At 42.1% G+C, this 15,377-nt stretch overlaps 2 protein-coding genes across 2 annotated transcripts in view; both read left to right on the forward strand.

Moving 5' to 3' along the window:
- Positions 1–8,590, forward strand: part of aox6 (aldehyde oxidase 6) — a 31,590-nt gene extending 23,000 nt beyond the window's left edge. Inside the window, exons 15-31 of the mRNA XM_013912271.1 lie at positions 199–325; positions 407–529; positions 705–801; positions 875–999; positions 1,125–1,258; positions 1,584–1,671; positions 2,265–2,351; positions 2,436–2,627; positions 2,710–2,937; positions 3,382–3,477; positions 4,472–4,675; positions 4,746–4,798; positions 4,876–4,990; positions 5,104–5,169; positions 7,230–7,418; positions 7,512–7,679; positions 7,951–8,590. Of these exons, the coding sequence (XP_013767725.1) occupies positions 199–325; positions 407–529; positions 705–801; positions 875–999; positions 1,125–1,258; positions 1,584–1,671; positions 2,265–2,351; positions 2,436–2,627; positions 2,710–2,937; positions 3,382–3,477; positions 4,472–4,675; positions 4,746–4,798; positions 4,876–4,990; positions 5,104–5,169; positions 7,230–7,418; positions 7,512–7,679; positions 7,951–8,001 (2,143 nt within the window). The 3' untranslated portion in view covers positions 8,002–8,590. The remainder of the gene's footprint in view (positions 1–198; positions 326–406; positions 530–704; positions 802–874; positions 1,000–1,124; positions 1,259–1,583; positions 1,672–2,264; positions 2,352–2,435; positions 2,628–2,709; positions 2,938–3,381; positions 3,478–4,471; positions 4,676–4,745; positions 4,799–4,875; positions 4,991–5,103; positions 5,170–7,229; positions 7,419–7,511; positions 7,680–7,950) is intronic.
- A 2,756-nt stretch (positions 8,591–11,346) lies between these two features.
- Positions 11,347–15,377, forward strand: part of bzw1a (basic leucine zipper and W2 domains 1a) — a 10,645-nt gene continuing 6,614 nt past the window's right edge. Inside the window, exons 1-5 of the mRNA XM_005738658.2 lie at positions 11,347–11,468; positions 13,839–13,912; positions 14,012–14,188; positions 14,275–14,369; positions 14,465–14,530. Of these exons, the coding sequence (XP_005738715.1) occupies positions 13,849–13,912; positions 14,012–14,188; positions 14,275–14,369; positions 14,465–14,530 (402 nt within the window). The 5' untranslated portion in view covers positions 11,347–11,468; positions 13,839–13,848. The remainder of the gene's footprint in view (positions 11,469–13,838; positions 13,913–14,011; positions 14,189–14,274; positions 14,370–14,464; positions 14,531–15,377) is intronic.

Genomic DNA, 15,377 nt, shown 5'->3' on the forward strand with positions numbered 1-15,377 from the left:
TCAAACACGACTAACTTGCATGAGCGATTGGACTAATGTTCATCCAATCGCCCCACCCTAGTCAGCATAATTAAACTCAAAAGCTCCAAAGTGAAGTCTGTCTATCTTTAAATAACGAGCTTTAGTGCATTTACATTAGGAAAAAGAGGCTCTTTCTGGTGTTTTCATGCTGATATTTTGATGTTTGCTGTCTGACAGAGGGCTGGATGTGAGCGAAGCCCTACAGCTTCCCGGCGTTGTCGACGTCATCACAACCAAAGACATTCCCGGGAAGAAAGTCCGCACATTTTGCGGCTATAATGAGGAGCTGCTTGCCGAGAGCGAGGTAGAGCCTTCTGCGCACCCGCTGCTCTTTACTCACATTTAAACACTAATGGGGAAATTACGACACTCACCATATCTGCAGGTGTCGTGCATCGGTCAGATGATATGTGCGGTGGTCGCCGACACAAAGGCGCACGCCAAACGAGGAGCAGCAGCTGTAAAGATCAGCTATGAAGACCTGCCCGACCCCATTTTCACCATCGAGGTTTGACTTTTTACCCTTTGAGCATCTGCATCATGGGGAATACTATAGTTTGAGTAGTAAAACTGTTTCTGTTCCTTTACATCGGGGTGTTTTGCTCTGTTTTTTGATAATTCACTGGAGAAAATGCTAAAAGTGCAGATGGGTAAACTTTTCAACGTCACACTTTTTGTGACAGGAAGCCGTCGAGAAGTCATCTTACTTTGAACCACGACGGTTGCTTCAGAGGGGAGATGTGACTGAAGCCTTTAAAACTGTCGACAAGGTTTATGAAGGTAAAAGTTGTTTGAGAACAACCGGAAGAAACGTCTGCTTTTTCTTTTTAAACTCTGCATGTTTTCTCCTCAGGGGAGATTCGAATTGGAGGCCAGGAGCATTTCTACATGGAGACGCAGAGCATGCTGGTGGTTCCTGTCGGTGAGGAGATGGAGTTCAACGTTTACATCTCCACTCAGTGGCCAACTTTGATTCAGGTAAACGGAGCAGGTGTGTGTCAGTGAACCTGAGAGTTACTCAGTGAGTAATGGCTCACCAGTGCTCACATGTTGAACATAAAAGACAAGTCAGAGCTGCAGGTGGGTTGGATCTCTCTGTGCAGGATGCTGTTGCCGAGACATTGAACATCGCATCCAACAGAGTCACTTGTCATGTCAAAAGAGTGGGCGGAGCCTTTGGAGGGAAGGTCACCAGAACCTCCGTTTTGGCTTCTATCACCTCGGTGGCTGCTTGGAAGTGAGTCCAAAGGATTAGCAAGTCTTTCACACAGGCTGGTCGGTAACCTCCAGGCCACAAATATCTGACAGAGGCCGTTCACTTTCAAAGTAAAAGGTCTACGTTACCAAAGCAATTGCAAGTAGGTTTTTGTTTCAGCACCATCTCTGTAGCCACTGGCCAACTAGTGGGGAATACAGCAATTTCCTTAGCAGCTGGCTGTTGCTAAGGGTCGCTTACCTTCACTGTCTGGACCTGTGTTACTGAGGCCTGAAGAGACATTAATAAAGAAAAAGAAGCTGGAAAGTTCTTACATTTTGTTTTCTTTTATTATAACTGTTTAAAGGACCAATCGTGCCGTCCGCTGTGTCCTGGAGCGCGGCGAGGACATGCTCATTACAGGAGGCCGACATCCCACCCTGGGAAAATATAAGGTACAACCAAGCGCACAGGATATACCTTCTAATTTTTTAGGTGTTGCCCACTGTTTTGATTTTATTTTATTTATTTAGTTTTTAAGAAAATTACTTTTGAATTTCAAATATACTTGGTATCGTTATTTATTGGTTAGGATTCTGAGTGTTTTGTGTGAGGGGAGCCTTCCAGCGCTTTAAATATTCAAACAGTGTGATGTAAGACAGAACCAAGGTGCAGCAGAGTCTGCAGAGAGGTTTGTGTTTGTCTCTCAGCTGTAAAGGCTGATGTGGTATTGTCTGCACTCTACCGAGCAGGCGTGAAACGTGGATGCCTAAGTTTGTGACTCCAGTAACTCAAAGAAGCGATGTAGGAGTTTTAAATCAATACCATAGGTGTATCTACTAGGAGGTTGAGCGGTAGCTCCAGTATTTTTTGTAAAGAGTTGTCTTGCATTTCTTACTTTCTTGGTGGTTTACAAATGTGGGCTTTAAAGGATTTCATCTTCAGTTTTGAAAGGTTGTGACCAAAAGATCTTTAAACTTTTTAGTTTTAAAGGCGTTGTTGACTTGTGTTCATCATCATCCTGGGAGTTGACTGCTGTTTGTTTCAGGTGGGTTTCATGAATGATGGGAAGATTGTTGCTGCAGATTTCCAGTTCTTTGCCAACAGTGGCAACACTGTAGATGAGTCTCCCTTGGTAAGTGGAAAAAGGAAATGCTACTGGAGATAAATGTAAGTGAAACGCCAAAGAACGTAAGAGTGGATTTTGTGGTGTTTGCAGGTTGCTGAGAAGATGGTCCTCCACATGGACACCGCGTACAACATCCCCAATCTGCGAGGTCGCGGCACCGCATGCAAGACCAACCTGCCATCAAACACTGCCTTCAGGGGCTTTGGGGTGCCCCAGGGCCTGCTGATCGTGGAGAACATGATCAACGACGTTGCCATGGTGTTGGGATGCCCCGCCGACAAGGTTCCGCCCCAACCTCTCCTGCCACGAGCTCGACCGGGTTTACAAAACAGCATCTAATTAAATGTTTAAAATCCTTCATCAGATTCGGGAGATGAACATGTACAGGGGCCCTTCGACCACCCACTACAAGTTTGAGTTCAACCCCGAGAACTTGCTGCGCTGCTGGGAAGAGTGCAAGCGCCGGTCTGACTACAGTGCCCGCCGTGGCGCCATCGAGCAGTTTAACGAGCAGAACCGCTGGAAGAAGAGGGGGATTTCCATCATCCCCATCAAATATGGCATCGCCTTTTCAGATGGCTTCCTTAATCAGGTCTGTGATCTTATTCTGTCCCCGCAGGCTTGGAGTTTCCAGAGTTTTGTGCTCATGTTCACAAGTTTTTGCTGATGTGAAAGTCAGCAAAAACTTTGCCTTCATTGTTGGCGCCATACAAAAAGAAGCCATATCTAGTAATAGATCATGCAAAAGGGCATGGAGAGAGCTGCACAACACTGCATGACACCCTGTGATGTCACAATGACTCCGTGAAGTCTTGCAGAATGACACAGTGCAAGAATATATCTTAGATTTTTACAGCTTACAGAAGCCAAAGAGCCAATTCTGCTCAAGTCCTGTGTGTAAAGACAAGAGCCTGTTTCAGGGTGTTTGTGTTTTTTTTCTTTGTAGTTGTTACTGCTGTGGCTGCGCGACTGCAGGTTGCATGCAGTCAGCTCAGTAGCTGCTTGCTTCTGTTTAGTTCAGTTTTGTTTGTGGCAGGCTGCAGCTTTGGTCCACATCTACAAAGACGGTTCGGTTCTGGTGAGTCACGGTGGGACGGAGATGGGTCAGGGAGTCCACACGAAAATGCAGCAGGTACTGTGTGAAGCACCTCACTGGAAACAACAAAAAAAATGTGTATATAACAAAATATCATGTATTTGTGTATTTTTAAAAAAAAATGCACTCCAAAAGGTTAACTTAAATTAATTAGTGTTAATGTATGCATGTAAAAATCTTATAAATATAATAAGAAACACATGTTGAGCTATATAAATGTACAATGTAAATATATAAATGGCGTACATGGGGAAAAAAATAGCACGTCAAGATGTATAAATTAGGAATATGTTAAAAATAGTTAAATAATAAAATCATTTTGTGCATCAAAATCAAGAAATAAGCATAAAAAGACTTAAAGAATCACACGATAAATGCATTTATTTTAATGCAATTTAAAAGATAAGAAGACAATTGTTGGGTGGATTAAAACAACAACAGCTTAACGGTATTGCTGCATATTACATTAGAGCCTTCCAGTTTAATGTTTGACACCATTATATTTGGATAATCTGCGTGAGATAACTGTAGCACTGAAAACATGTGAAGGCAGCACACTGGTGAAGCGGTAGACACGATTTTTATTTTTACCTGCTTACAAAGGTTTACCTCCCGTTATGCTCGCTTCCACCATCGTTTTGCCACAAATGCAAAAAGGGCACCAATTCTAATTTATCCGCCACTGAAAATAGTTCCCAAGAGTTGCACTGTTTGAGGTGCAAATTTCACCAGCCAGGTCGCACCACGGGACATCTGTGGCTGCAACGAGCAGGTGTTAATTATTAGCTTATGTATCAGAAATGTTCAGTAAGCTATTTTTGGCTTTTGGGGGGGTTTGGTTGTAGTTTTGAGACATTTGCAGATATTGACGTTAAGAGGATGAACATTAAAAATACTGTAAAGTTTGTGTCACTGCTGTTTTCGTTTTGTTGGTCTGTCTTTGGCCAGATTTGTGCTTCAGTATTATTACAAAAAAGCAGAAAAACACCAGATTTATGCCTTTCGGGGTCTGGCTTTTTCTGTTTGTTAGATTGCGAGCCGGGAGCTTCACATCCCGCCCTCAAAGATCTACATCAGTGAAACCAGCACCAACACCGTTCCCAACACTTGCCCATCTGCTGCGTCCTTTGGTACCGATGCTAACGGCATGGCGGTCAAAGATGCCTGCCAGATTCTGTACCAGCGACTGGAGCCAATCAGAAAGAAGAACCCCAAAGGAACCTGGGAGAGCTGGGTACGAAAATCCTTGAATGATGTTGTTAGATTTGGAGCATTTAAATAACATAACTTTTCTTTGAACGCAGGCCAATAAAGCATTTATGGAGAAGATCAGTTTGTCAGCGACTGGATTTTACAAGTATGATAGAAATCTCCCCCCACACCCATAATGGATGAAGTAGCAGTAAGTGACTGTATCTTCCTGTTTGTCCTCAGAGGTCCTGACCTTTACGTCGACTGGGACAAGATGGAGGGCCAGCCTTATGCTTACTACACCTACGGAGTGAGCTGCTCCGAGGTGGAGCTGGATTGCCTCACCGGAGAATACAGGGTCTGTCTGAACGGTCTCGACTCTGAATGCCACTTGCTGCAAACAGAAGGAATATTGCCAGAAAATAAAGGAATCCTTTTTTAGTTTTCTTTTCATGTTTGTGCTTCTTGCAGACGTTGAGGACTGACATCGTAGTGGATATCGGCAAAAGTGTGAACCCATCTGTGGACATGGGCCAGGTCAGACCTACGGCCATTTTACATCTTTGCATGACTGCCTGGCAGTTGTTTCAGTGTCATTAACCAACACAATGTAAACAGCATGAAAAAGACTGGAGCCAGAATTTGTGTTCTTGAGAAATGGTTCTCTGGGCTTTCTGAAGGTCTGCCAGTGCAGTAAAATCATACCTGGACAGAAAAACACACAGTGGAGCACTATCAGTCATGGATTGGCCTCCCCAGAGCTCGGACCTCAACATTATTGAAGCACTGTGGGATCATTTTGACAGAGAACAGAACAAAAGGCAGAAACATCCAAAGAAGAGCTTTGAATGTCCTTCAAGAAGCCTGCATAACTATTCCTGAAGACGACTTAAAGACTAGGGCTGAGTATCGTCACTGATTTCTAGAATCGATTCGATTCCGATTCACAAGGTCCTGAATCGATTCGATTCAGTTTGATTTGAATTTGGGAAATTTAGCCTCAGACAGTCAGAAATATTATAATTCAGATAAGGACATTTACATATTTTTGTATCTATAAAAAGGAAGCTGACACTCGCAAGACTTTATCACAGGTGTGAGCGTCACAGCAGATGCCTTTGTCAAAGTAGCTGAAGATAAAACACAGAAAAACATGAAGGTGATTTTCCTGGCCTGGGATTTTATAAAAGTATTCTGCAGTACATCAAAAACGAAAGAAAACCATTAATCAGCTTATGAACATTACCTCTGAAGTTACAGCGGTTTTATTAGAGACATGGCTGAGCGTTTTGCATTTTGTATAATTTTACAAAGTTTAAATCTGTTCAGTATAGAACAGCAGAAATTAGGTTTTCTTTTTGGAAGTGAGTAAAAGGAAAAAAAAAAACATCGGCCGACAGCGCTGTAAACAACAGTAGTCTTGTGCGTAACAAGCAAGCGAATAATGCAGAAAACAGATTTCAGGGATAGACAGGAAACTGTTCTTGAAGTACAGAGAGAGAGAGAGAGAGAGAGCTGTGCATGAAGTGTGGTTTTTGGGCGGTTTTTATTTTTTATTTTATTTTTATTTTTTTGTGGTGGATGCAAAACAGTAAAAGTCAGAGGGAATTCAAAACGATGTTTATGTGAAGCTTAGTTTGGATCTTCTTTTGCTGCTGGTTCAGTCAATATTGTTTGGAGAGAGATCAAACTAACAGCTTTAGAATCGGCGTAAACACAAAGCGCGGACCCGCCAAAACATCAGAATCAGCGAGCTGTCGGCTTTCAGCCCCGACCGTGTCCGTGCCGTCGGGTGAGAAAGCCACATCTCACTGATTCTGATCCGCGGGTCCGAGCTTTGTTTACGTCTTTGTGCAGAAGCCGTGTAGCTGCTCTCATTTACCGTTTTAAATGTTTGGTGGTTGTCAAAATTTTGTGACGTTTCACCTGAGATTCTGGAATTTTGGGCAAAATACATTTATATAAAACAATCGATTCAGGATTTTAATGAATTGATATCATGTTATCCAAGCCAGAATCCATCATTAAAACCCACCCTTATTAAAGACACGACAAAGCTAAGAGAGTTCAGAATGTGCTGAAGAATAAAGGTGGTCACACCAAATAAGTAATTCAGTTCAAATTATTATATAGTGCCAAATCAGAACAGCAATCCCCTCAAGGTGCTTTATATTGTAAGATAAAGACCCTACAATAATGCATTGAAACCCTCAGCAATCAAACAACCCACTGTGGGTAAGCACTTGGTGTAAATGGAAAAGAAAAGACTTGCTTTTTAACAGGGAGAAAACTCTGGCAGAACCAGGTTCGCGGAGGGCTGACTGCAACCAAACCATGGCAATTTTAATCATTTAAAAAGGGGGAACCAGAGGTCCAGAGCCAAAAGTTACCTGAGCTGACCTTCAGGTTTGTTAGAACTGTTCAAACCCCCCCAGTCGATATGTATACTCAAGCCCGTTTGCACGGTTCAGTAAGTGGCTGCACCCATTTCACCCAGTGTTTTAAAACCTGAACAGCTGAATTTAGTTAAGTAAAAAAACAACTTTTAGCAGAGTAGTAATTAACGTCTCTCTCCTTGATTTCTTCCCTTCTCTCAGATTGAGGGAGCGTTCATGCAGGGTTTGGGTCTCTACACTCTGGAGGAGCTGAAGTTTTCTCCCTTCGGGCTGCTGTACACTCGAGGACCGTCTCAGTACAAGATCCCGGCGGTCTGCGATGTGCCGCTGCAGTTTAACGTCTACCTGCTGCCCGACTCTGACAACCCCTACGCCATCTACTCTTCAAAGGTCAGACACAAGGAGGAAGATTACTTCCAAACACCTCAGTCTTTTAGTTTTCTATTGTACTTGGTGCGTTGCTGATGTTCGTCTCCTGTGCAGGGTATTGGAGAACCCACCCTCTTCTTGGGCAGTTCGGTGTTCTTCGCCATCAAAGACGCCGTCGCTGCTGCTCGCTCCGATTCTGGTTTGAAGGGACCCTTTTCTCTAAACTCCCCTGCAACACCAGAGAGGGCCTGCTTAGCCTCTGCCTCCCCATTCACTCAGAAGGTAACTACACATGTCAGCTACACAATCTGGAGTTCGCCTAAACGGGACAGTTTGTAAACTTCAGGTCCTGTAACTGTAAATTTATGCTTACAGACAGGAAAGGTCGAGGAGTTCAGCTGTCACATAAACTTTAAGCACATTCTGCTCATATTAATGAGAGGCCACTGTGAGTGATGGCAGGAAGCTCATACCTGTGGGAATGATGATGGTGTGCAGAACGGTTTTGAAGACCAAAACTTTATACATTAATTCCTATTCTTTTTGTTTCCAGGTTCCAGCCAGCAAACCAGAGTCTTTCAAGCCGTGGGCCTTGGACATCTGAGACTGAATCAAACTAAAGATTTTAAACTAATCATTTTTAGCTAATATCAGGTGAAATTCACTTAGAGTAGCAAAAAATACCAGCCGCGGGGCAAAGGTGCTTTTAATTCACTTCAGTGTTTAACACCTTTACAGATTTTATTGTATCATTGAATTTAAGATTTCAGAAGCTAAACACAAATCACTGCGATGCACACGTCACACCTACCCACTGAGTCAAATACACACGGTTAACGCTGTTGTGCAGTCAAATTTCCTTTGATTTAAGACTGCATGTTTCACTTGCACAGAATCTGTCACAGAGTCCGATGATCATTTCTCTTCTTTTTCTTTTTTTGTGGTGGTCCACCACATGCACAGTGCAGTTAGTTTTTAATCTTTTATAAATATCTTTTTTTTAGTTATTCTGTTACCAAATGTAACCAGAATTGTGGCCACTTGAGTGGGTTTCAGCCTGCAGACGTGTTCCTCATTTTTATTAATTTTAAACACAAAGAATCAACATTGTGATTGAATTAGATTTATTCTGTGTTATGGGAAATGCTCTGCCAATCAAAAAAATACGTGAATGAGGTCGCTTTCTTGTTACCCGGAAGCATATCGCGCAGAGGAATGCGCACTCAAAAACGGATCCCAACAAATTGGCGCTTTTGCGAATACGTTTGCTGATAGTAACACCATGTGTACTATCACATGGTGCTAATAACACAGGGATTTCATCATTTGTGAAGCCAGGCTGAAAACACTCAGCAATCTGTGCATTCACGATTGGATGTAATACCGGTAGCTTAGCTGTAGCATTTGTAGCTGAGGGCTTCAGCTTCCGGGTAACATGGAAATGACGTCATTCACGTAGATTACTGATTGGCAGCGCTAACTCGAAATTTCGAGTTGCTTTTCTCAGAATATTGAGTTAATAAATCGGAATTTTGAGTTATGGATCTTTTTTTTTTTTTTTTTTTTTTAAGTGGCTGAAACGGGCTTCCCTAAATGTGAGACGATCGTCCACTTGATCTTTGGTTTTGTCTGAAGGCATTGATTTGTTTTGTGCTTGAATGCTTGATTTAGAAGGGAAAACATAAATTATGTTTAATAAAGCAAAGAAAATCCACCTTTTGTCTCTGTAAAACTAAGGATGAACTCAAAGTCACTTTAGAGACTAAGGCCATGCTGACTGGTACATGAGGATGATCACACCACAAGGATGATCTTCACTGGCTACAGCTGTTGTGCTGCTCATTAAAAGAAATGCCTAATCAGCCACTCACATGGCAGCAACTCTGCATGTTTAGGGACGTAGATGTGGTCAAGACGACCTGCTGGACTCCAAACAGAGCATCAGAATGGAGAAAAAATGTGATATAAGTGGCTTTGACTGTGGTGTGGTGGTTCTGTATATTTGAGCAGCTGCTGCTCTGCTCTTCCACACAACCATCGTAAACCTATCATAAATACAAATACTTTTTTTCTCTTTTCTTTCTTAAATTCTGCCATATTTGCCTATAACTAAAATATTTCTGTATATCAGGCAAATAACAAACTGAAGTCATGTTATATTACTAAAGTTTACCTGGCACAGTGTGAGAAATTAGTGAAGCACAACATTCATCAAAGCTGGAAGTAGCAACTGCACTATCCTCGGGTGATTGCTGAATTCTGCATTTTGACGCTTTTTGTTTGCTGCCATCCTGTGTTTTGTTTGTTTTTCTGCACTAGAAAACACTGCATTTGGGTGATACTTTATTCAGCAGTTAGCTAGCTAGTTGGTAAGTTGCATCCATAAGCTGTACAGTATTACTTGTACAGTAATTGAATTTCATTCACCAACACTGAGTGATGGTGTTTGCCTCACAGCAAGTTGGATTATTTCTTTGATAATTATGTTAAAAAGGCTCAAATATGGCTGAATTGGCAACACAAAGGCTCGTTTCACCCTGTACCCAAAACACATCTTCATGATTCCCAAGACCTTTGGGAAAACATCCCGTGGACTGACTAGGCAAAAGCTGAACTTTTCTGGAAGGTTTGAGTCCCATTACATCAGACATAAAACAGCTTCACAGCAACAGTGTGATGGTCTGGGGCTGCTCTGCTGCTTCAGGATGAGTTGCTGTAATTGATGGAACCATGAATTCTGCTCTCTACTAGAAAATCCTGAATGAGAATGTCTGAGCATTAGTTCATGCCCTAAAGATCAAGAGCACTTGAGTTCTGCAGCAGGACAATGATCAGAAACACACCAGTGCAAAAGTAAAAAATAAAAATCAAGGTTTTGGTGCGATCGGACACTGATAAAGGGAAAAATGTTAGAATATGTAGGGAACATGAAAGGGAATGTAATTTCACCTGCAAATATCAATCATATGTTTATTGTGTGCATATATGTATATGATAAATTAATAAATGAACCTATATGTAGTGTGTTTGGGTCTGTGAGCTATTTTCACTGTTTACCAAAAGGAAATTAGTTTCTTTTTTTATTTTAGCCACAGAATACTTCCCTTTGGGTGATTTTCCATGAAAAACAAATCGACTAACACATTTTCAGAGACTTCAAGCCTTATGCATTTATATCACACAGGTGGTGTTCATGCCATAAAGGTATGGAGGTACTTTTTCCCTTCACTCTGTCCTCTCCCTGCGTGGCCTGCTGTTCGTTTGTGCTCCAGCATCCCGGCACATTTTACCCTATGTGTAGTAAGTGAAAAAATTGGAACTTTCTACCAGTTAGGTTTTTTAATCTATTATCTAATTATTTCGGCATAGCATGAATGGCCATGTGGGAGATCGTTATCAGTAAACATAAAGCTTATGAAACATAAAACTTTACACCTTCGTTCATGTTTTCCAGTGCTGTTAATTAGGTCCCAAATTGGAGTCTGATGGGCCGATTTTGGCCCTTAGGTCTTATGTTTGACATCTCTGCTATACAGGGATAAAGTGCAAGAAATGCATATCCAGACTGTTTATGTTGTATAAACTGACATAAATCTGCTCCTAATCAAGTTCATTTATATTTTTTCAAGATAAACATGTTTTTTTTCACTCACATCTGTTATTCAGTTACATTTTATCACAAAAAATAAGCAGCATTTCATATTTGAAATATGAACCATATATGTGGTAAACATCTGTTATGTATTTTTACATACATTGTTATTGATGCACTGATTTAATAACACAATAACTTAACACTGGCTGAGTAACAAAAACAGGAAGACCACGCAAGGGTTAGCTACATAAATATACTGTAATGTATTTCAAAACAAACAAACAAAGAAAAAGCTTTCTGTATCAGTAAATTAAACGTTTTTGTTCAAAGGAAATCCCCTTTAAAAAGCGCATGCGCAGCGGGCGGAGCCTGCGGAAGTCCTGACGGGAAGGTCTTTTTGTTTGGGCCGCTCAGATACTCGACACTTTGCTTCCATTCCTCGGCTTCACAACCGTTTTTTATCTGCATTAATTTCGGTGAGTACTCTCATTTTCCGGCTCCTCGCCTCGGTTCCCACGCCGCCCTCTCCTTGCGTGTACTGATGTGGCCTGTTTGAAGGCAGGAAACTTTGCTTTTTGGGTTTTGTTCGGCCTGGGAATGTTGCCATCATGGGCGCCGCCGGAGGGCGAATTTTAACTTAGCATTAGCTCCATTACAGAGCAGATTGCGGCTCTGCTTTGTTGTTGTTATGGATGGGGGGGGTTTTTTTCATGACAGCTCGACAGGTGGTTGTGTTTTATAGTCGATGAGGTGCTGATGCGGTGAATTTTCTTGCGTGCGTGAGCCGAGGCTGAACGGTAATCAAACGTGGTTAGCGTGCTAGCGGGCCCGGCTACCTTGCTCGGCGCATGGCGAGGCCTCGAGTTAGCCTGTGCTAATCCACAGTTAGCCAGCTGCTCAAAAAATCCCTCATTGCTCGCGAGCGGAAAGCTATCCGTGGGAAATATCCGTGGAACGTGCTCGCGTTGAGGTCACACCTGTGTACTGTGATTGAATTAAGCAGTGTCGTGCTGATACATCTGATTATTTCCACCTCCCAGCATCCACCTTTATAGCCCCGCAGATTGTCTTTTGTCTGCCGAGTACTCCTTCACCTTTGTGTGAGTAGCTAGTCAAAGCCCGGGGGGAGGAAAAGCAGCCGTGCTGGATTTAATTTACTTTGAACTAAATCTGTATTATGTCAGGCTGTTTTTAAGGAGGTTAAGGAGGCTTTCCTTGGAGTAAGATAAATGAAGTCAGAACAGCTAAAACTAAACGACTGCATGCTCGCGCATAGTGGTTAACTACACTGCCGTTTAAAACTGATAAATGCGCATCTCTTAGAGTTAAATACTTTCTAACGTCCTCTCTGTGTTTGTGAAGGCAGTGGTTACAGATATACACGTTACTTGGTTTAATCTTAAGAGGCACGTGAACGTCTCAGTTAGAGCAAAATAACTTACACAGTGAGTTTCCTTGACATTAATCCAGCTGTTGACGGACCCTGAGCCTGGATAGAAGAGAGTTTGGGATTTAGGAGGGAAATGAAGCCATCACTGCAAAGAAAAGGGGTGTCATGGGTTTAAATACTCAAACATGTATACACTCTTTGGTAGAAATGGAGGGGGGAAATTGGACATGAAAGGGAAAAGCGTCAAGAAATATCAGCCCCTTGGCTGTTATCTGTTAATAAGATGACATTTACTGCCCTGTTTTGTCAGCTGATGGGACTAAATGTTGAGCTGAAGTCTTGGAAGCTGGTCTTTTTTTCCCTTCCCTAATTTGCACTCTTTTTCTACTTATCTCTATCAACTCAGTTTGACTGATTCCCACACAGTGAAGGAACATTTCAGCCAGTGTAGTACTGCAGTTTCTCTCAGGGATGTACAGATGCTGCTGGCTGAAATGTCCCAGAATTATTATTATTATTCTAAACCAGTGGGTTATTAGTGTGTAAAGGCTACTGTGTGCTTGTGGCTCAAAAAAAGATGAAAACTGGGTGTTATTCATCGTTACTGTTATCAGCGTGTTGCTTTTTCAACACAGATCCATGAATTAAAGGAAAAATGTGGTTACTTTTATCATTGTCTGGAAATAAGACATGGTTAACAAGCATGATTTCTGACCTTTGTGGTTTGTTGCTGAAGAACTCAGACTTTAAAAACATTTAAGTAAATTAAAATGAAGAAATTGTTGCTTCACTACTAGGTTTGTTTTTCTTTTTTTGCTGAGTGTGCACTTTTTTTGTTTTGACTGCTATAGCAAGGGAACATTTCGTCCTGTGATAACACTTTGGTTACTTTCACAATGAACCTCATCGCGGGCAAAGAGTCGGGCCTTTTCATTGTTTGTACCTTTTAAGGGTTTTTACACCCTGTTAAAATGAAAGGGGGAATGTGTTTTAGTTAAATAGGAACTAATGCATTTCCAAAAATACCATTTTGATAATAATTTAACTCCATGAGCCTTCCTGTATGACTCGCAGCGTCCTTCAAATATTCATGATTACTTTTGAAATTTATCCTCTTTAAAGTGAGAGAAATAAAAGCCTGACTGAAACTGAACAGGTTTTAAGTTAAAACTAAACTGAAAAGAATAAGCCAACTCCGGAAACTCCCAGAGAGTAAACTGATTGAAAACAAACTGAAACTAAGTTCTTACAATAAACTTTTCATCTCCGGTCGGTGCCACCAGCTTTTTGAATTACCAGCAGACTCTAAAGTCATTCTACACAGCCCATTGTTACAGGACGTGTGGATAACCCGGCTTACGCCCAGGTGCTGGGAGGAGAAAACATAATTACAGGGCCCGTTGAAGAGTTGCCTGTGCAGCTAAACATTAACTCTGTGTGTTCTCGTCTCTTTCAGGGTGTCTTTTATGAATAATCAAAAGCAGCAAAAGCCAACGCTAACAGGCCAGCGTTTCAAAACGAGGAAAAGAGGTGAGTGCTGATTCCTGGATCCACTGATCCCCAGCCCTGCTGTTCCACACTCTGCTTTCATTTCTGAATCAACGTTTGTGTGTCGTTGTCTTCTCACAGATGAAAAGGAGAGATTTGACCCTACTCAGTTTCAAGAAAGTATCGTACAAGGCTTGAATCAAACTGGCACTGATTTGGAAGCGGTCGCAAAGTTCCTCGATGCCTCTGGCGCCAAGCTTGACTACCGCCGCTATGCAGAGACACTCTTTGACATCCTGGTGGCTGGCGGGATGCTGGGTGAGTTGCGACATGTTTTGTCGTCACTCGTGTGCAGAAATGTGTGTAATACATGTATATATTTACCTTTTTATGTGTGTCTGCAGCCCCAGGAGGGACTCTCTCTGATGACATGACCCGCACAGAGTACTGCCTCTTCACGGCACAAGAAGACCTGGAGACAATGCAAGCATATGCTCAGGTCGGTCCCTGTTAATGAATGCGTTTTAAAAATGAAGCACGCGTGACAAGCAGGTAATGCTCACAGGCCGTTTCTTCTCTTTGACTCATAAACAGGTTTTTAACAAGCTGATCAGGCGTTACAAGTACCTGGAGAAGGGTTTCGAAGAGGAGATCAAGAAGGTGAGCAATAACTGGATCCTGATAAGGGGATAAGTTCAAACTGGGCTTAGCTGGTTGGAACGGTTTGAGGCAGAGGTTGCCAGCTGTTGATTGCAGTTCCCTTCGTTTGTTTTCAAGATAACAAACTTTTTTTTCCCCCAAAGCAAGGCACTATGCAGCAGACGAAGTACATAATGTACTGTAGATGTTTTAAAAGTTTCTGAATTTCTTAATCTAAAAATAAAATTTCATTGGTATTAAAAGTTTTAATTGCGGACTTTTGAGTTTCCCACAAGCCGACTAAACAAGACTAAAGTCAAAATTAACTGATATTTTTCATGCTCTTATTTTGAAGGCTGAGCCTCTGCTATCCCTGTTCTTTTAATGTGCTCCAACTTTAGAGCAGTCTGTTCGCTGCTGTTGCAGCCCTTGTAGTTGGTCAGCTCTCATGAACCTCTGTTCCTGTGGTTGGACAAACTCCCAGCTGCACCATCTTGGATGCTAGCAGTTTCAGCAGCCATGATCTTTGAAAGTACAACTGCAGCACCAGATCATACCTTTAAGTGGTCGAGCTGTTTGAGGTGTTTTTGACAGCCAGTAATTGGGGGGTTGGGCCTTGATTATACTTTGTCTGCTCGTGTCTGAGTGACATCCACAAGCCTGAATTTGCGTTGCAGTGCACCACTTCAAAGAGCTGAAATGGGAGTGACTGCTTGGCTGTCGGGTCTGTCAGTGTAGTCAAGGACTTTGTGCCGCTGGATCATTATGTGGTGCTTATTTTATGCTTGTAAGCACAGTACTAGGAAGCGTAGGATGGGTGTGTGACACCATACTAGAGATGGCACGATACCAATTTTTTATGTCCGAT

This window comes from Pundamilia nyererei, unplaced genomic scaffold (genome assembly GCF_000239375.1).
Source record: "Pundamilia nyererei isolate P.nyererei 1_Seehausen unplaced genomic scaffold, PunNye1.0 scaffold00085, whole genome shotgun sequence".
NCBI lineage: Eukaryota > Metazoa > Chordata > Actinopteri > Cichliformes > Cichlidae > Pundamilia > Pundamilia nyererei.